This window comes from Musa acuminata, chromosome BXJ1-8, assembly GCF_036884655.1.
Source record: "Musa acuminata AAA Group cultivar baxijiao chromosome BXJ1-8, Cavendish_Baxijiao_AAA, whole genome shotgun sequence".
Taxonomy (NCBI): domain Eukaryota; kingdom Viridiplantae; phylum Streptophyta; class Magnoliopsida; order Zingiberales; family Musaceae; genus Musa; species Musa acuminata.
In genome coordinates, this window is record NC_088334.1 from 52,669,818 (window position 1) to 52,692,310 (window position 22,493).

The 22,493-nt window shown below is 38.0% G+C and overlaps 2 protein-coding genes across 3 annotated transcripts in view; both read left to right on the forward strand.

The window, feature by feature from the left end:
• Positions 1 to 1,510, forward strand: LOC135588833 (probable xyloglucan endotransglucosylase/hydrolase). Its single transcript, XM_065081174.1, has 4 exons — positions 1 to 264; positions 350 to 450; positions 534 to 727; positions 910 to 1,510. The coding sequence occupies exons 1-4, from the start codon at positions 57 to 59 to the stop codon at positions 1,307 to 1,309; spliced, it is 903 nt and encodes a 300-aa protein (XP_064937246.1). The 5' UTR covers positions 1 to 56; the 3' UTR covers positions 1,310 to 1,510.
• Positions 1,511 to 5,765: 4,255 nt separating this feature from the next.
• Positions 5,766 to 22,493, forward strand: part of LOC103995529 (uridine kinase-like protein 3) — a 30,269-nt gene continuing 13,541 nt past the window's right edge. The window contains exons 1-3 of one of the 2 annotated variants that reach the window (XM_018829897.2): positions 5,766 to 6,427; positions 7,263 to 7,428; positions 16,358 to 16,449. In XM_018829897.2, coding sequence (XP_018685442.2) covers positions 7,278 to 7,428; positions 16,358 to 16,449 — 243 coding nt within the window. In that variant the 5' untranslated portion in view covers positions 5,766 to 6,427; positions 7,263 to 7,277. The remainder of the gene's footprint in view (positions 6,428 to 7,262; positions 7,429 to 16,357; positions 16,450 to 22,493) is intronic. The other variant, XM_009416129.3, reaches the window with a different exon arrangement.

Consider the following 22,493-nt stretch of genomic DNA (forward strand, 5'->3'; position numbering starts at 1 on the left):
CCTTGGACCGCTCTACTCCTCACCAGTCTTCCCTCTTCATCGCACTCTCCACGACAATGGCTTCCTTTGTTTCTTCTTCTTCTTCTTCCATTGCAGTATGTTTAATTAGTCTAAGTTTCGTGTCTGTGGCCGTCATGGCTGCGACACCAAGGAGAGCTATCGATGTTCCATTCCAGAAGAACTATGTGCCCACATGGGCATTCGATCACATCAGTTACTTCAACGGAAGCGACGAGGTCCAACTCTGTCTCGACAAATCTACAGGTCAAACACTTGGATCGGAAGGTTTAGTTATATGACTTTGATGCTTGTTTTGGAAGTCATTTGCTTCTCTCGTATCCCATTTTAGGTACTGGCTTTCAATCGAGGGGCTCCTACCTGTTTGGCCACTTCAGTATGCATATAAAGATGGTTCCAGGTGACTCAGCCGGAACGGTGACTGCATTCTATGTGAGAATTTCCGTGGTAGTAGGGTGATGAATTGTCCGTCACGCTTTGATTCGTTGACAATTATGTGATGTTTTTGTCCTCAGCTCTCGTCTCAAAACTCCGAGCACGATGAGATAGACTTTGAGTTCCTGGGGAACAGGACCGACCAACCATACATCCTGCAGACCAATGTATTCAGTGGCGGGAAGGGAGACAGGGAGCAAAGGATCTATCTCTGGTTTGATCCAACCAAAGACTACCATTCCTATTCTGTTCTCTGGAATATGCACCAGATCGTGTAGGTTTCTTCTGCCCTTTCCTTTCCTTTCCTTGTTGCGGTGATGATAATCCCAGTTTAAAAGCCAACTTACAGGAGATTATAGTTAGTTTTGCACAAGAAATGAAAGCAATATGCATGCATGCATGCTTTGAGATCAGCGATGAGTAATTGGTGACTCACTCTTGTCGGACGAAAACCAGCTTCTTTGTAGATGACGTTCCCATCAGAGTGTTCAAGAACAGCAAGGACTTGGGAGTGAAGTACCCCTTCAACCAGCCCATGAAGATCTACTCCAGCCTGTGGAACGCCGACGACTGGGCCACCAGAGGCGGCCTGGAGAAGACGGACTGGTCCAGGGCGCCCTTCGTCGCCTCCTACCGGGGTTTCCACATCGACGGCTGCGAGGCGTCGGCCGACGCTAAGTTTTGCGCCACCCAGGGGATGCAGTGGTGGGATCAGAAGGAGTTCCAGGACCTGGACGGCCCGCAGTACCGCCGGTTGCAGTGGGTGCGCCAGGAGTACACCATCTACAACTATTGCGCTGACCAGTCGAGGTACCCGACGATGCCACCGGAGTGCCAGAGGGACAGAGACGTGTGATGAATGTACGCACGTGACCCTCTCCGGCCCCCGTGCATGCATGCGTAACTCGGAGTCGGAGTTAACGCTACTCATTACTGTTATTATTTGCATTTGTCATATTTCGCTGTCATCTCTCCGTTTATCCCCTCGACGAATTTGTGATTTGAGACGTACAATGTGGAAATTCCATGGGATATATAAACAAACATTATCGTTTGAGCAGTAAGTTTGATGTCAATAGCTAACAAGAGAAACTTGGATGCTGATGGAGGATGCCCTCTTGTTTGCTGTGTGCAATGGGAGAGGAGGAGGAGGAGGAGGAGGAGGGGGTGTTTCTGATTGGGAATCATGCCATGTGACTCCCGTCTTTCTTCTCGCCGGATCCTTTTACAGCCACCCACTGTGAGATGCTCACTCACTGGGAGGGCATTAATTGAAGCGTCTGAAAGGGTGGCCCAAACCTCGGCTGCCTGTCTCAGTCAGTCTTAAAACTCATTTCTTCATGCCGATATCCACATTCAACTGCAACAACGACTGCGTAAATTAAGGTGGCCGCCATGTGAAGGAACCCTCGGCCATATAACCAAGCAAATAATTTACATTTCTTCTTCCGCCCAGAGTTTTCGTAATGGAATTGAGATTGATTATTAAAATCCCAACGAGCTTCGTTCATCATATCACTACCGTCGGTCAATCTGCAGTGAGATCATATATTAGAATATTATTCTCACTTTTTATTCTTTTTTACTTTTGATTTTTATTTTTCACTCGTCTCTCTCTCTCTCTCTCTCTTTACTTTGATTTGATTTGATTTTTAATTTTCTTCACCCGTACGTAGATTTTTTTAAGTATATAAATAATTGTAGACGAGTTCCAGTTGCCCTCGGACTCCTCGATATGCCCTTTGACGCCAGCAGAGCAAATCTAAGATGCCAGACTGGAGGAGTTGTTGTGTGTATGAAGGCCACAGCTTTCCACGTATATTCCTTCCACTGCTTCTCACTAGATCCATACAACTGACGTTTGCTCTTGTTTCAGAACCTTCAGCTCATACAACTTGCGACTATATTTTGCTCCCACTCAAGTGCACTTTCCATAAAAAGTGTCAAACGGTGTGCCTCATGACAACGGTAAGCTATCGAGAAGCAATGCTACGTTCTTTACGTGCTTTGCATGAGTTGTCTCCATATGATCCAAAGATTAATATATGATTCGAGTGAAACAAATCGGTGATTCGTGATGGGGATATAAACAGGAATAACCTTTGTATATGAACAAATACTAGAAGACCAAAATACGCAGCGGAATAAAATGGAAACACAATCAAACAGAACACCAAGATATACGTGGAAAACCCCTTCAATGTGAAGGGTAAAAACCACGGGGCAAACTAGAGATAATCCACTATGAGAATAATGAATATACAAATCTCGATCTCTTGCCCAAAATCCTAGCAACAACCACAAGAGAATAACTGGGATACAAGGATCAGAACACTGCTAGATGATTGTAAACAGTCTCTTTGCGTTGTCCTTGTCTTCTTCCCTTTCTTTCTCTTCCTTTTCTGCCTTGTTCTCCTTCTTCTCTTTGGAATCTCGTGGCTCCAAAGATCTACCTCGTTGCTGCCTTTTTATAGCTTTAATCTGCCTCTAAAACGTAGCCACCACACCCCCTAATCTTAATTAGGGTTAGGTTAAGAGGGGGTGTGGGCTGTGGGCTGAATATGAGCCATCAGCCCAACAATTCGTACGATCTTTGTGTAGTCTCCAGGCTATCTCTTGCTCCGACCACCACAATCTATCATAAACCTTTTAGCATGGCCATCGAAGAGGAATTGAAGGCGTGTAACATTTATCTGAATTTAACACATTCTATACTATATTTATCTGAAAGTTTGGTTTCTTTTCTTCTTTGGTGTAGAGAGTTGAGTTGAAGGTTTCTGCCAACTGCTGCGAGGGATGCAAGAGAAAAAAAGTGTTGAAGGCGTTAAGCATCAAAGGTGAACGCTTTTTGTTTTGTGTTGTCAATCTCCCAAACCATGCTGCATGCGACTGACGTCCGAATGTGTTCTCCAGGTGTACTGAGAGCAGAAATCCACCCCTCTCTGCCCAAACTCACGGTGATCAGCGTCCTCGACCCCAAATTCCTCGTCAGGAAGTTGTCTAAGGTGGGAAAGAATGCAGAGATATTGCCGGCCGAGATTCCGAAACCGCAAGGGGAGGAGACGCGTTGGGAAGCTGTTGAGATCAAATCAGGTGAGCCAAGCAAGGAAGCAAAAGAAGGCAGTGGCTCGAAGAAACCCAACCCCGAGAAGGAGAACAGCACAAGCTCGACTGTCAACGACAAGAATAGTAGCGCGAGCATCGACAGCGGGAGCCCAGATGACCGCAACAAGGAGGCCAGTGACGGTGCCGAAGCAACCAAGAGCTCGAATGCAACGATCGTCGCAACACTTGAGCAGATGAAGGGCATCGCGAACCAAAAGAGCGCGGAACTAATGGCATCTCAACCGCGAGTTTTCTGCCCAATATCGGAGCCGATGTCATCATACTGTGCCATGAATGCCTATCCTTCTCCAGCGCCTTACTACTACTACTACGACATGCCGGCTCCACCGTCAGCTGCCACATTCCACGACTGCTACTGCAGCGATGATAACTACGTCGGCTGTCGGATCATGTGAGGCTTCCCGCACCAGTACGAGAAAGGTGGCTTAATGACTCTCGAGGCCTACAAATGCCTATTCCTTGTCACTTTCTTTACTATTATTCTTGTGGCTTCCCTTGTTTCGCTATAGAGGGAAGTTTGCAGTAAAGATATAGGAATCTGCTCCCACCCGAGCTTGAGAAAACTAGTGAAGTGAAAGGAGGAGAGATTATGCACTTTGGAAGATGCTTTGAATTAGTTTAAGCTCGCGTTTGATAGCTGAAGCCTTGTCGGGGACTGATGGAATAAAGCAGGCGAGCTATTTAGCCACACAAATCCAGTGTTTTATGGGGCTCTTTTCTGCCTTCCGTAGGCACATTAAGCGTTTTATTTGCAGTCAACGTTCAACCATGTCATGAAAACGAGCTGATATGACTTCATGGGAGATGTCTTCGGTCCATTTGCGTACCATTTAGTTCCAGAACAATTTATCAAGAAAAAAAAAAGATAGACTTTCTTTTATGTATGTTATTTATTGATAATACTATCTTAGTTAATTAGGGTCAAAATAGAATTAATTCCAAGTTTTGAAGATAATACTTAAATCTACATTAAGTAAGATTAAAATTGAATATGAGATGTAATTTTACTAATACTAAAAATAGACATGAGGATATAGTTAAATTAATGGTAAAAAAATTTAATTATGTAAAAGCTTTACATGTCTTTTATAAATTATTTAACTAGACAAATGATAAGGCATATTATGATCATTATATATATTTGAGATTAAAAAATAATTTTAATAAGATAATTTTTTGATTAATAATATTTTATGGATTCGAGTGTTCAATAATTAAGAAATAATATAAATAAAAAAAATTATGTTGTTGAGACGAAAATATTTAGATTAATATATTAATTTACTAGAAAAGACAAGAAAAAATATATTTGTGAACACTTTGATAAGGATACAAATGAGAGGTAGAGAAATACCTACAAAATTTTAATAAAACATATAAATAAAAATTTTAAATACTCTTAATTTAACTAAATATATAACTATTTATAAATCTTAATGACGGACAAAACATCTATGTAGTTTTATTGTTATTCTTACTAATATTTATATTAGGTAAACAATATATTTTTACCGTAAAATCAATTCATTTCTTTGTCAGAAACCTATGGAAAAAAAGGTAATATTTAATTAAAATATCAAATAAAGATTATAGAGGTTAATTAAAATTTAGGAACGAACGAAGGTTTGCCCGAATTTGGCATGCAATCGTTAAGTTTGAGGAGATTCCATACATCCAAGTTGTGGGTATTACAACTAATTAATATGATAGCACCTAAAGGAATGCTAATTAATATGATTTCATACATCCAAGTTGTGGGTATTATATTAAAGAGCATAGCACTTAAAAGGAATGCAGTGAGTGTTACAACTAATTAATATGATCGCTAGCTTCACCGCCGGTTCAAAAAAAATACTTTTACCATGCGTCGCTAGCTTCACCGTCGAATAAGTATCCTCGCCGTCGCCATTCCAATCTCTCTCTTGATCCTGTTAGAGAAGAGCAACGAACGCGCCACCCAGCCGGTGGCGCCCCTTCGTCGGGCATTACGTCCTGGTCGCGACGGGCACAGCTGCTCTGTCGCCTTTAGGGCTGTCCTTCGACGTGGCAGCTGAGAGTTGGCATACCAGTCAAGGGATCCACCTGTGGCCCCAGGAAAGCCCCCGGTCAGGCCCTGCTGCCATGACCGGCCGGGCGAGCGTAGCGGAGGCGTACCAGTCACTCGGCCTCCAAAACTCACCCACGTGGGGCGTGTCAGGTCGGTTCCCTTTCTTCTCGCCGGAGATCACTCTCCCCGGGTCCGGACCGTCGGTGATGAAACCTCAATTACATGTCGCATGCGGATTTCCTTGGTTACATTTGTGCGACGGATATATCGCTTTCAGCGTCCGGTGTGGAAGGCGAAGCCCCGCTGAATCGCCCATCCGGATTCCTGATACACCTACTCGTGGTTGGACCACCTTCCTCTGCTAGTGCACTTGCAAAGTTATTCGTCAAACTGACCCCGATGCCCGACAGCTATCATTTCGAAGCAAGCCGGCTAACGGAGCAATAGCTGGCATGCTGCGAATGGGTATTTCCAGCGCGCCATCGAGGAAACTGGGCACCGGTGTCCCTTCCCCTTATGGTAGGGCGCATGCAAGGTGTTCGAAGGTCGCTCCCTCATTTCTGGAGCCCCACCTGCCACCCCCACTCTCTCTCGGTCGATAACGAAGCTAGCGGAGATCCAATTTTTAGGTTTGGATCGGGGAGCGCCTTCGTCGATACAGAGGGCCCAGATCACGGTGGCATTCCCGACATCCCATCCCTGGTTCATCGCATGAAACGTTGCTCGTTGCGGTGGATGTGAATCGTTTCGGGCGAGTGCCTCAGTTTTTGGATCGGCACATTGTTTCATATCCGCCTCCGTGTGAGGTTTCTTTCTCGATTGGACTATTTTGAGTAGAAAAAAAGTTCTCTTTTTATCCTTTTCCTTCTCACGTTTTCGTATCGGGATCCATCCGTTGTTGAGGATATGATCAAGATTCACCTTATGCCCCTCACCTTGATTCCAAATTGTGTGTCAGGTGATTGGGTGATCTGGTGCAGTGAACTGACAAGGGGAGCTATTTGATTAATTTAATTTCGGTAGATGGCATAATATTTGAACCACTTTCTAGATTTTCATTATGGAGGAATGCGGAACATTGCAAGTGCCATATTATCAAGAAACGGTCCAATGGGAAGCTTGGAGTTGTTGTTTGTCACGTAGCAATTGTTGTCCCGATAGGTTAAATGTATCAGAGGAAACTGTCGGCAGGAAAGTATTCATAAGCTACCCCTGAAATGTGGTTCCATATGGACATCATCCTTCTTCACCTTCCTTGTTTCTGTCTGCATTTGTCTTGAAAGTGAATGCAGATCTTATGTATGTGATCTTGCAAGACTGAAAAATGAATGTGTTTCTTTTTTGCTCCATTCTTGATACGGAAGATTCTGGCATGTTCTTTCCTTGATTTCGGTGTCTAGCAAATCATTTTGATGTCTGTATTTCTTTCATCATTATACATGGGGCCTATATCATGATTTTAGTTGTACACACTGAGAGACGACACTGATGCTTAATTCATATTAATGGTTGCAACCTGTTCTTCATTAATGACATTCCTAGAGTTTATGATACTTGCATGCTGATAATTGAAGCACTTACTATTCTTCTCATAAGATCCTTATGATTCGTTTTCTTCTGAAACATACTTTCTTAGATAAAATCTGCCCACATGGGTTCTACGTCTGTGGAGAAACTGCTAGAGAATGGTGTGGGAGTTCACTTTTCTGGACTTCATGTGGATGATCTAGAACCAAGAAATTCCGAGGAGCCACTGGCAACTTCTACAACAGAGAATGGCTACGGAGAACCCTTCATAATAGGTTAGTTCTTTATGTTGAATTTTACAAAGCGGTCCATTTTGTTGATTATTTGGTGTTTCAGAGCCTTCTTGTCAATATTTATACATGATTTAGGTTGAACATATATCTCAGTCCACGCTCCGAAAGTTAGTATCTGTTTCTGTAACAAGCTTCCTAATTGTTTGCTCGGAAAAAAAGTTCTGAGGTGGTCACAAGAATTAAGATTTGACATGAATCAATTCTTTGGATGGGTACGTGAGTTGTAAGAATACCCACAGTTTTTTAAAGATGAGTGTTACATAGAGGCATTTAATATGAATATTGAATTTCATTGTCGATGTGCCAACTTCCACCATAACATCAAGATTAATTCTTAAATCAATTCATTTGGCTTATATATTTGTAAATTTCAACCAAGACATAGCATTATGGAGCACCCAAGGGAGGGGGCAATTTATGACATGAAAATGTATGCAAACTGAGCTTGTATGGAATTGAAGAAGACAGTGAGTAAATAAAAAGGTCATATGAAAATGCATCTTGATATGGTTGAATGGACATATAGGGGTGTGGTTCAGAGGACCATGTCTTGATATCAAGCCTTGGTCATCTTCAGACTAAGCGGTCTTGTCTTATGTGATCAATCCTTTTCCTCAAAAACATTTTAAATGAAATAAGATGACATGGTGGGTCTCTTGCCTCATTCAAAAGTGGATCACCCCAGCTCTCTATAGTGCTTACCCAATCTGTCATTAGGACCAAGTTATCATGATAAAATTACAAACCAAATGATTATTTGGGCTCCTTTGTTTTTTTTTTTGTCCCGCTCATAGCAGTGGAGCTGCAGGCACATGTTTTATATTTAATATAAACCAACATCTGCACACATTTGTGTCAGTTGCACGATGTGTATAAAAGCAAATTTGGATCAATTGCACTTGCAATCGCTGGATAAAATTGTGATAGGACTCTCACTGTTATTTCCCTTAATTACAGTGAGGATCTTGCAATTCAGAGTCATCATTAAGCTGTAAAAGTGTAATTGAACAAGATTAAATTGTTTGATTGAGATGAGTAAAACATGAACTGTGTTTGTGAATTGTGTTGTTTGATTGAGATGAGTAAAGCATGAATTGTGTTGTAAAAATTTATGTAATCAGCCAAAAAAATGGTGTTGTCTGAACGCGCTAAATGCCTTCCAAAATAAACATCCCTAAATTGATATACATAAATAATTAAATTCATGACTTAATAAGAACAATAATGTATTTGACTAAGCTTTTTATGACATTATGAAGAGATAAAAAGAGTTTATTATCAGTGTCAAGGTTGTACCAGACTGCCAGCATTGGTATTCAAGATTGACGTAATAACATGTATGAACACATCAAGTTGATCACCATTAAAATGTGTATATTTTAATTAATCTTATAAATAATGCAGTTGAAATGACTTTTTGTACCTACCATATAAAAGTATTTGGAAATTTGAGTATCCTGTGTTCAAGCAAATGATATGAAGATATGATACAACTTCTTGTGTCAGAGTACATTCCAAATCTCCATATGTATGGTGAATGTCAAGTGATATATGTAACTCATATGCTAACTCTTTTTCATATTAACCTGATGGTAGACTACAAACATTGTCTACACAGCTACAATGATCACAACCATTGCATCCGTGAATATGATGGGTAAAAGATGCTTCTTCATGGTTTTCATTTTCCATAAGCTAGTATAATGGGAGTTAGCCCAGTCACTCAAAGAAAACATTACCTTGAGTTTGATTTGCTCTGTTGGATGGACTTTAAGGAGATGAAGTGGGTGGTAAACTGAGTGCTATCAAAATGTAGGAACTCTGTTTGTGTGAATTTCTGTATCAACATATGCTTCCATTAGTAATAGTAAATGAAACAGGTGATGCTTAGCACCTTTTCCAGTTCTTATTCACTATTGCGATATTGCCAATATCGTCCATTAAGAGATTTATATTTATATAATAGATTGTAAATTATGTTCAGAACATATATGCTATGCTATTCATCAAGTGTTATCACCAATTACAAAGTGGTTCACACTTCAATAGCATTCCTACAAATACAACTTGAGAACCTTAATACCTATGCATGGTGTTCACCATTTAAAAGCATGGCCCTGGTGTACAATCTCTAACTCTGTATGAGATCACTAGTAGATATGATGATAAAAAGATTGAGGGATTAAGCAAGTTTAGAAAGAAGTAGGACCTACGTAGTGTGACGCTCGTGTGTGATAGTTGGTCCAACCCTAAATTGATATATTATAACAAATTGATAGTCTTTCACAAGTTGGTTGTTGCATCAAATTAAATGGATGGTATGTTCAAGGTCTGATGGGGAGGCACTGACAAATGAGGTTGAATATCAGTTCATAGTCAAGTGGTTAGTGACAGGGTTCTCAATTTCGATGTGTACCGCCCCATATCGGCGGCGGTACGTACCGGTTCGAGAGGATACCGGTACGTGGACCGCCCTCTACTGAGCGATAATAGTGTTTTGACTGGTACCAATGCGTACTGACTGACATCGAGGCATACCGACCAGTACTGAGGTGTACCGATCGATATCACCCCCATATTACGACCGTTACCAAGGTGTATAGGTCGGTACGCCCTACATTGGTAGATGGAGATATTTTTAAGGTTTTAGGGTATATCGTCGGTACGCCTTGGCGTACTGACGTTACATATTGATACGTATCGTACCGAGCAAATCTCGGTATGTCAGTACAGACTGATATTCAAAACCCCAATTAAGATTATAATTGATACCACAATATAACGTTTTGGGTATAAAACCTACATGGGTCCTTGTTCGGGCTAGTACATGTTTATAAGTGTTGGTGTATTGACACATGATACATTGGCATATGCCTTGGAATATTTTTATGATTTGACTATGCATAGTGTTGCTTGGCACATGTTGCAGTCCATTCCGCTAACCCGATAGTCCATTGGACTAATACCTACCTCTTGATATGTATTGCTTTAGGTGAAACATAGAACCATGATTAGTACTACTCACATGACATTTAATATTAATATGCTTTGCACTACTAATAAGGAAAACAATATTATTTTGACCTCATCATTGATTATAAATGAGGTATTAAGTTATTACAGTAAGGGGGATTACGACAAGTATGCTTGTGTCGAGTATTGAGAAATACAAATTTTCTTACATGTCATACAAATGTCCTTGAACATCTAGGTGTTCCATTTTCGATCAATGATATAGAGATATGACTTTGATCGCTCAGGATCAAGGGTGTCTTCCTGATCTACTAAATAAGGAATTGTATGTGATCTATCGAGTTTTAAATTATTAAAATCATTACTTACTGGCAAACTAATTTGTGCTTTATTCTGATTATGAAGCTTTAAAATATCTTAATAAAAAAAAAAGTAGGCGATGTAATATGTGAATTGCGTTTTTGCAAGCCTATAATTTTTTATTAAACATAAGTATGGTATTGAAGATATTATTGCTGATGCTTATAGTGGAAAATATTTCTTACTTATTCAGTTGCAAGTAAAGGCTGTAGGGTTTGAAATCCTAAAAAAAGCTTTACAAAGAAGATCCTTGTTTCAGAAAATTTGGAAAAGTGTGAAAATAGTAGTGAAAATCAATTCTTCCTTCAGGATGATTATCTTTTTAATGCTAATCGTCGATGTATTCCTTAATGCTCCTTAAGGGAATCTATCATCATGTATCTTGTGTTTCTAACTTATATTTTCGTAAAATTGTGAAACTCCATGATATTTCTAAATCTATTGTTGTTTATAGAGATCCAAAATCTTCTTTTGGATCCTTTTTATCATTTCCAAACTGATGGTTATGCTGAAGTTGTCAATCGCAGTTTGAAAAATATTTGAAGAAGCTACATAGACAAAAACATTCATCAATGAGATCTTATTTTGGCTCAAATTATATTTGTATGTTTCAGTCAACTAGTAAAAATACTGGTTGTAGCCTTTTTGAAGTTGTGTATGGGAAAAATCCCATAAGTCCAAAGGACTTGATCTCTCTTCCTGATACTCATCATTTTAGTAGAGATGCAGAAGAATGAGTAAAGGTCATAAAAAAGTTGTATGAAAGCTTGAGACAAGATTCTTAAGCAAAGAGAAGTACATAAGTAATGGCAATAAGCACCGAAAGTATGTCAAATTTCAAGGAGACTTAGCCTGGGTTCATATTCAAAAGGAAAGGTTTCCTCAAGTGAAATATAGTAAACTTCATTCTAGAGCTTATGATGCTTTCAAAGTTCTACAACGTCCTGGTATCAATGCATGCAAGATTGATCTTCCCAATAGTTAATTATGGTATCTCAAATATTTTCAATATTGCTGATCTTTCACTTTACCTAGTCGTTTTCAACTAGGTAGATTGACACAGGAATTTCTCCATATTTAGAATCAAGAGGTCTAGATAATTACACTAGTCTCTTAGTTTTCTAATAAACCATAATTTTAGTACTCATTTAATATTTATTTTTGAGATGAACTCTGAGATATTTGTGATAATTATACATCATTGGAAAGCTTATTGAGCTAGAAATCCAAGCACTTTATGGAATTCAGTTAGAATTTTTCCAGAGAAAGCTATATTTAGTTCTCTCTACAAAGGTCTTAATGGCTGCCCTAGTGGAAGAAAGTTTTTCTTCTCTTTCGGAATCCCTAGATGGCTTTTAGTTATTCTACAAATCTTTAATTAGCTTTTATTTATTTTGATCTTGAAAATGGTGAAGATTAATCACCAATACTTGGCCTTAAAGGTATAGAGTGGTTTCAATGTGAGTATTGTTTCTTAAAGGATATTGTCCTTCTTATATAACTCTGTATTTCTTTGGTGGATTCCTTAGAATTATGAGCTCCCAAAACAATGTCTCCCTAGTAGATTCTTTGGGTGGTACATCTGTAGGCCTTATGTGTTTTTCTTTGGTGTGAAGCTTATTTATCTTCCCTTAAATCTATTCTGCATGTTTTCTCTTCATCCTAACATCAAAATGTCCTTTATTATGAGGTCAATAAAATGAGCCGTCTATGATGAAAAATTACTACTCACATGTTCATCAGTCATTCGTTGACCTTCTTAAAATGTGTCATTATCAAACATAGTGCTCCCTAACTTAATCAACCAAAGTTATTATTAGGCCATGAATATATTATCTATCATGAATTTTGTCTTATCCATAAATTGACTTATGAAGATGACTCTGTTACAATAAAGCAGGAAGCTAACAATTCTGATCGTGATAAGACTGAGCTAGTTGTCACATGAGGGTCACACTATATGGATCTCACTATTTCTTAAATGACTTGTTCGAATCTTCGATTTCCTTGACTTTCTTATTAAGATACTTAGTAGGAATCTTATATGAAGTTGAAGGTTGTATCCAAAGATCATGTTTTTTGATTGGGAACACCATGGCTTAGTAGTCAAGGTCTGTAAATGTTGGAATATGGCTGAAGTTGAGCCAGGGGCATACACTATCCTTCAGCTCAAAAACCTTGTATGCCCCTGGCTCCAGGCTGTCGCATACACTATCACTTCTACCTAGCTTGTTTGTGCCACTTCATGCTAGCTAAGGTCTTTCTCAACATTGTTTTCTCGAACCTCATATCGAATCATAGATAGGTAGCATAGAAGCTCATCTATTGAGGTCCATCTAGGCTTTATGCTGTAGCCCTAGGATTTTTTGGACATCCAACTTTGCTTTTAAAATCCCATTTGATTTCTCGAGACACTTTCATGTATTTAGTCATGTCCGAAAACCAGGTAATGTTCCTCTACTCAACCAATGTAGTCATAGTTGACGGTGATCCATGTGATGGACATGCTGACGGTGATCCAGGTATTTAGTCAACCTTCCTTTACTCAACCTTACACGTTAACGGTGATCCATGTAATATTCCTCTATTTAAATTTCATGTATTTAGTCATGTTGGGAAACTAAATATTTCTCTACCCACCATCAATATTGATAATGGTGATCCATGGGATGGACATGTTGTTACAACAAATTTATATTTTGCTCGTCTTTGTGATCCAATAGTGCTGCTCTACAGGCATCTAGTTTGCTCCACAGGCCTGTTTGATTTCCCATGGCATCTTTTGTGCATTTCGTTATGCCAAGAGTTTCCTCAGCCAACTGTTGGTTCAATTGGAGTTATTTTTATATCTTGACCAATATAGTCACATTGGATGCATTATGAATGATGGCAATGCTCTTCGTGATTAACCTGCTATCATGCTGGATGAAAACTTTATTGCTTCCTACAAAAAAATATCAATCTTGTAATCGGATGATCAAATACACAAATCATAAGATTTATATTTATTTTCAAAATTAAAGTTATATCCACAAAGATCAAGCCTCAAAACTTAAGAATCTAGGCAGCATATATGCATATCTAGGTTGACTCTCAAGGATATAGGCTAGATCCATTCAGATCTACTTGTCATATCTACAAATCTAGCCTTGATCTATGATAATGCAGCCTTGATCTATGAAGATTAAAGGTATATTCATTTAAATCTAGGCCAAATCCAAACGGGTCTAGGCTGATCTGCTAAGAATAAGCCTAAATCCATGTGCTTCTAGGCTATTTCTCTAAAGTTGAAGCCTAGATCTAGGCTAGATCCATTCTTATCTATCCACAAGGATGAAGCCTTTATCCTCGTGAATCTAGCTTACATCCACAAGGTTCAAGGCTTGATCTGTGGATTGAGCTCCACATTAACTAGGGAAAGGGCTCTAAATGAAGATATTATGTAAATCCTAAGCTAATTCCATTAAAGAAATTCTTATCATTTCGGATTTGTCAAGGAAGAATTTTATCACATGGTCCTTAGTTTAGGAAAGTTGCTTTCATTGATCTTAAATCATTAAATCACTTACAAAGAAAAATGTTGACATGTTGGATTAGGTGTTGAAATTTTAAGATTTGAGCAAAATAAATTATCAACATAACATTAATATATACATGCTTCTTCCACCAAATCGAATGGTCGGTCTCCAAAGCCAAAGGATCGGGTCCTCAAACCTTTAAAGTTGTATATCATATAGTAGGTTTATTTGCTCTCACTACTTGATGAATAATATCTTCATTAATTTTTCTATCTTGTTGAATAATCGATTCAAAATATTTAAAACTTTTACTTATAGAACTTCTTATCCATCTGACTTAACAATATTCTTAGGAGTTAGGTCTACTCTTAATATTATTAAAATAATTGTATATTATATAATTATTCTTATTACTACTTAATTCAAACTCTTTATTTTCTAATTTTTTTCTATAACTCAAGTTTGAATAAGTTTCATTTAAATTCTCATCAACTATCATAAGCAAGTAGGTCTATCCTATATATGATTAATAAGTTTGTTCAATACCAATGTGAAAAGCTAAGGACTCAATACAAATCGTTAATGTAATTCTATACTAATAGAAAACTCACTATACTTTTAATAATAGGAACTATACTAAATATATATTTTTTATAACATCGATATATAGTAGATATACCTTTTTTTTTTTCTAGAATCCACTATAGCAAAACTCTTGGAAAGGTCTCTAAATCATTAAAACCATATGCAATTTTTCTTCTCTCTATATTTTTTATTAATTATCTTAATGAATAAATAATTTTTATTATTGTTCTTCTAGGTATAAATTCTTTTCTAAAGTTTCATAATGTGACTCATAATCTTATTTCCTCTACCATTAGATTCTTAATAATTTATTTTGTCATACTCCTAAGTCCTAATCTTATTAGCCATCATAGCCCACATAATATCAATATTATTCTTGTATAAGTTCCAAACCTTATCTTTTTCAATTTTATATTTAAAAATTCTTGTATTATCGTCTTTAAAATTTTGTCATCTAGTCTTAGCAAATTCTTTTATTGTCTTTATTAGTAGTGTCTTGATGTAATAGTTGGCGCATAATTTCCATGGTCAGCCAAAAGCTAATATTTCCTAGACATGTATCGTTAAATCCTTGGGTTTGTGGGCCCTATTTACTAATGTTATTTGTGATTAATTCACATTAGATAATTTAAGATATAAGTTTGCCCATGGAATGGCAAAATTTTAGCTTGTATTGGTTTTTCTTAGTAATCTCCGTAGTTTCAAAAATTATAATTTTCACTCTAATATTCTTTTTCTAGTAAGGCTCAAGTTCTCATAATCAAGGATCGCTGTTTCGGGTACCGGACTCTTTTTGATGATATGGTCGAACTAGTGTATACCGGTCAATACTTGTGTACCACGTGTCGGTACACCGGTGTTTCAGAGAGGAAGAAAAGGGAGAAGAGGAAGGGTTGGTAGAGGAAGAGGAGGAGGGAGGAGGAAATAAGAAGAGTGGAGGAAGAGGAAGAAGAGGAGGAAGAGAAAGAAGAGAAGAGGTATACATGAAAAGCATTTAGGGCAAAGGTCATGCATGGCGGCAGTGTGCAGCGTGGTTGTGGTAAGTGGAGGTCACCGTGTGTGGCGCGGTCGTGGCCTATGTGAGAAGCGGAGGTTGGTCATGGCAAGGAGTGGAGGCGGTGTGCATGAGAAGCGGAGCAGAGGTCGTTGTGTGCAACTATTGCAGCGAGGTCGTGATCTGCATGAGAAGCAGGGGTCATGGCTATGTGAGAAGCGGAGGCTCGTGCATGAGAACTGAGAAGTGATTAGAGTTAGGGAAGTTTCTTTTTTATATGGGCAGATCGGACAGATGGTGGTCCACGAACCGGTTGATGCCCGGACCGGTATGTACCGCTCATTTCGTACCGGTCTAGGTGAAACATCATTCCTTGCTCATGATATTTTGAATCTAATAACTAAATTTTCACTATGAAGTGCTGTGAGCTGAGCTATTTGATCTCTTTATGTTTCTAAAGTTACATTTATGATAAATACAGGTGTTACTGGTGGAGCATCTGCCGGAAAGACTGCTGTCTGTGATATGATCATCGAGCAACTTCATGATCAACGAGTTGTTGTTGTCAATCAGGTGGGCATAGTTATAATCTGCAAATTTCTGCTTTATTGTTTGTGGAGTTAATTTGATTAGGATTAATAAAAGAGACCAGGCATGTTAATTCAGTATATAAATTTATCTTTTCTGTAGACTTAGGAGAACATTTAGCTATATTCTTTACAGTATGAGAATATAGCTGGGAAACCTTGGAAATAAAATTTTGCATCTCATTGCTGCTTTGGAGGCTTACAGAAACCTGGGAAATAAATTTTTGCAGCATTCTTGCGTCTCATTTGTGAAGTTTGTCACATGGAATTCCATCTCTCAGAATTTTGCCCATACCAGGTGGCATTCCAATCCGAACCATCTAGACAACCCAAATTTGGATAGAATTAACATACCAGATGTAGCTTCTTTGAAATTTTGTGGTTATTCAATTAAAAATCAGAGTACTAGAATTAATTTATCTGAAGAGGACACACCAGACTGGCCTTGCTAAACGTAGAATTGTCGTCTTCTGAGCACAAAGCAACTCCTTTTCTCCATTTGCATTTTATGGTATACTAATTTCCCAACAGGTGAGAATCTGGTATGGGTTGGTATTTTAATCCTTGGTTTTACTTCATTCCAAATTTCATTAATCATTTCACTTGTAAATTGATCTGTTTATGATAATATAGTGTGATTGTGAATGAAAATTACGTCTTGGCTTGTTATATGAGGCCCTAAACTAACAAATGATACACATAATTTGGTTGTTTTTCTTATAGTGTATTGGAGCCGTTTGAAACTCTCTAACATGTAATCATATTGTTTATGAAAAAGATAACATCTGGTTATTATAGGCATAATTTCAAATAGCGCTTGGCACGCACTGGGCCCACCGATTTTTATTAGTCCAAGCTAGCTCTGGTATGGTTTGGTAACAATCCATATTTAATTTTTTAAAATTATTTTCATCTTTTGCCTAATACCAAGCAGCATGGGTTGATATACCATCTAGTGCACCAGTACCAGTCTAGTGGTCTACCATAACTGGTGGTAGGGACTTCTTATCTTCAATGTAACACAGTAGATGAGTAGCAAACCAATATATGAATAATCTTGGTCCACTACAAGCCCAATTAAAGAGGTAGGTCCTTGGTTGGCTGAGTAAGAACCTTCAGATGAGACAATTACAAAACACAATTAATGGTGGTTAGTAATAAGAGAAGAAGAACTTTCTTATTAGGAACAAAGAAATTGGCAAGCAAGGGCTATGGAGAGGAAATCATTTCCATTGATGAATGGATAACAATCATGTGAGAGAAGTAAAAAGCGGGCAACCCAATATATCAGGCTCCTAAAAGATGTAGAATCTGGGAAGGGTTGATGTTCACAGACTTACTCTTGCAAGGAGTGAGATTGTCTTTACGACTTGGACCCACTCTTCTCGAGAGTCTATCTATGACTAGAACCCTTGTCTCACCTAGGTACCCAGGAGCATTGTTTTTGTGATGCCAAGCATCACCCTCTATCACATTAGTGAATTGATTTTGAATTTAAGTTTCCTAAAAGGAATTGGTGTACCAGTCCTTATATCATGGTTCTTCATTTTGTCCGGATTATCAGGTGATACATACTGGTTTGATGGCCTGATGGGTTGATGGCATGAAGCGCTGTAATGCCTTTCAACCATGTTTATGCTCAAATCTTAAAAAAAATTCCATGCCATGTGCTAATATTTCATGTCTCAGAATTCTGTTATGTAAGAGACCCGTATCTGTCCAAGCGAGGATTGACTCGAGTTCAGTACTCACAATGTCAAACCATGCCTTGTAGATATTAACAAGGATTTTAATTTCGAATGATACCGCTTGTACTAGGTAGTACATATCGGTCTGCCAGCAGACTACTCGCTACCGTGTGGTACCGTGGATCTAGCCCTGTATCGGGTGGTAACGGTCGATATTTCAATCGTTACTGCTCGAAACAGGTCGGTAACAGTTAATTTCGACCATCGCCGCCTGCTATCGGGCGATATTAGCCTGGTTACGACCTAGCTGCGGCGAAGGAAGAAGAAGCGTTGAGAGAGAAGAGGGAGAATCGGGAGAATCTCGACGCTTCGCGATCCTACGCCACCCTCCCTCGATGATCCCGATCCCGGAGGTAACAGAGAGGTGGCGGCTTGGCTTCTTCTTCGCCGCATTCTTCGTCAAAGGCCGAAGATGCCTACGGCCTTCGCCGTGTTCTTCGGAGACGTTTGTGGCCTTCGACGTCTTCGCCAAACGCCACAGACAAGAAGAAGACCACATCTTCTCCTCATTTGACGCGATAAGGAGAAGAAAAGGAGGAGACGTTGCCGAGGCAATGCACACCTCCTTGCTATATATATATATATATATATATATATCGAGTGGTACACCTTGGCGTACCGCTCAGTACTCTCGTACAGTACCGTATTGAGCAAAGCTTGACACGTCGGTATGGTACGAAATTAAAAACCTTAGATATTAATATTAGTAAATATATACAAACACAAGAGAATATAATCTTTCTTACTCATTGATCTTTTCTGTATACAAAGGAAGATATATATAGGCTGAGTACAACCTATACAAGTAAGGAAATTGTTTCTATACAATATTTTATTCTAATTCATTTCCTATTAATATGGGTTGATTTGATATTGATTGAGAATCCCTTAATTATGATACTAATTGATTTAATGTTGATTTGATAGTAATTCATTTCCTTAATTATAGGATTTAGAATCCTTTGATCATGGGATCTTCTACACTCCCTCTCAAGCTGGCTTGAAGATGTTAATCATTCCCAGCTTACTAGTTAGAGCCTCATAAGAAGATCTTTGAAGCACTTTGGTAAGAATATCTACCAATTGCTTCTCTATAGAAATGTAAGCCATACAAACAATTCCTTCTTTAATTTTCTTCTTTATGAAATATCGATCTACTTTAACATGCTGTTACGTACTTAGTTAGTTTTGCCTAAGTCGTATGACATATATGCGTGTCCATCCGCAAATATCAGCCTCCCCGAAACGTCCTATGGTTCCTTCGGACCTACAAAAGAGAAAACATGTTAGAAAAAACGTTTCACTCAGGATCCACAGGCAATCATTTCAGCAAACACTTCATAGCAATGCATCCAGATATGTTTGGTAGAAGAGAGTTAAACAGTTTCATATGTAGATAATTGGAGGATAAATAATCAAGAGGTGCTTGAAAATTAAATATTTTTTAGGCATTTGATTAATCAAATATAAAGAAGTAAGAATGACATTTCCCCAATGATATTTAGGAACATAAGTGGTAGATAACAGAGAGGTGTTTGTTTTTTCATTTTGCAATACCATTATGTTGGAGGCTATCAACACATGAAAATTAGTGGATTATTTCATACCCTAACAAGTAGGAATTGAGAATGGTATTAAAGTATTCTCTACCATTGTTAGTTCTCAAAACTTGAATTTTTGCTTGAAATTGATTTTGGATCATGGCATGAAAGTTCTTGAAAGTTTTTTCAGCATCAAAATTTTCTTGTAAGAGGGTAAACCCAACATACTCTTGTATGGTCATCAATAAATGTTATAAACCACTTGGTTCCAAATAGATTTGTCACTTCAGAAGGACCTAAAATGTCAGTTTGGATTCTTTGTAAGGCCGAGAAGGAAAAATAGTGCAATGGTGTTTAGCAAATTGACAAATTTCACATTAAAATAGAGAACTATTATTGTTTCTTAACAATGAAGGTAAAAACTTTTGCAAATAAGGAAAGCTTGGGTGGCCTAGTCTATCCTCTATAGTACCACAACATAATTTCACTACTAGTAGAAGGAGTTTTACTATTTATTGTCAATTGAGCCTGTCCATTCCAAGTAGTGTCTTCTTCAAGATAATAAAGTTCTTCAATCTCCTTTAGCACTGCCAAATGCCAATCATCTTCCCCGAATGCAGGTCCTGAAATTCACAATGAGAAGGAAAGAATTTAGGAACATAATGCAAATCCTTTGTGAGTTTGCTAATAGAAAACAAGTTTCAAGACAATTTGGGAATATGAAGCACATAATTTAATACAAAGGAATATGAAATTGCACAGCCAGTTTCCTCTTAACTTGGAACCACTGAGACCCCTTGCGCCATTGTTTGATGGTCACTTATGGTGCCATACTCGCATTATATCTTCCCCTTCCATATGGACCTCGATCATCAGTCACCCCCACAAAGCTATACCTTGATCTTATCAAGTACTGGTAGGTAATGTTGAAACTCAACAACGGAACGCACGACTCCGACAACAGGACAAACCATTCGTTTGATATATCAAGTAGTGCATTTGCAAGGAGCCTTCTTTCAGCATCGCACATGCTCATCTGTCCCCAGTCAGACACCTCTCGATCAGATGTTTACGTTAATACAAAAAGAGCATGGAGATTGGATTGGATTCAATGATAATTCATAGATCCATTTGTCTGATATAATGGATATCTAAGTAAATGATATTGACTTCCTGCCATCTCATACATGCAATCTTATTACATACAACTAATCAATAAAAGTTGCTGTCTTTTGAAGACTGACCGTAACAACAATGTATAAGTTGATCACTCTACATTGTACTAAGAGTCAAAGTATAAGGAGTCTGTACAATGCGGTACAATAGAATAAGGGTTAGATTAAATCAAATTTATCTAGTCATACAAAATATTTATTTTTCCAATTATTTGGAAAGTTTGACTGAACTTTGGTTACCTTTTTTGGATATTGCTCAAATCTAACCTAATAGGCTTGCCGAATTAAAGATCAACCACTCCCTATGACCAGTAGGTGCTTGGCTATGCTTAGGCCTTCATTGTGATTTTTAAAAGAACTGAAACAAGGTTTTAAATATCAGCTGATTCAACTCAGGATCGATCATGTCGACCTGATTTGTCGCAGAAGAGATGGGATCTCCAATTGTTGGTCAGATAGCTAGGTATTATACCTAATACTGTACAAGACAATCTATATATCACACAAGTATCATATACAATTACATATTATGTATAGAAGGTAACAAATACATAGTATGAAATTGCATGTAATATTTAGTAGGAGTCATATAAATATATGATAAAAAGCAAACATTGTATGGAGCCTATCATACAAAACATGATATAGCACATATCTGAAGTCATAATTTTACATAGCCATAATATCATCAGAATTATAAAAAGAAAATCTAAAATATTATCTTCACTTAAAATTTAACTTCACAGATATAAAATAAATCAATATTTTAAAGATTTGAACCAAACAGTCAAAAAAATTAACAAAACCCATTCCTTTGATCCATGTAGTCAGATTTGATTGATGTGATCCCAAGTTTCCTTTTTAATCGATGATCCTACTTCCAACCCCAATTTCTAAGATCTCGAACTCTATAGTCCTTGAGGTTTTGAAATTGATGCAATTAAATAGGGCACAGTCAGCTACTTCTTTTCCTCCTGAAATTTTCGAAAAGTCATAGGATAAAAGTAAATACAAAAATCCAATATAAGTCACATAGAAAGGGTGTGTTACATCATAAATTGTAAATCTGCATTATGTTAGAAGCAGTAATTGCTATAATCAATTTCTTTTTTATTTCCTCCCTCTTCCTCTTTTGTCCCTTTCTTTTGCTCTCTCTTCCACTGTCAAGTTCTTTATTAAACTCAATTAACAAATAGGCTATTAACACGTCCCTACAATAATTGATATCTAATAAACAGAAGTTGAACACTCCGTTGGTAACGACCGAGACTACAAGAACAGGGTCAAACCTACTGTTTGCATACATCTGGTTAAATTTGGTTCTAACTGGTTTGGACTTTCAAATTTGATCACAATGACAAGCCTTACTACCATGCAAACTTGATCACAACGACAGCTGCCTTACTACCATGCGCAACAATTTTGGTGAATACTTTATTTGACTACCTAATGTACAATTAGTCTTTCCTTTCCTAATCCAATTTATGGTATTGGTAAGGGATCTAATGACATTGCAGATTATATCATTTGTGGTTAATAGTTATTGGGTGCCATGACTAAGGACTA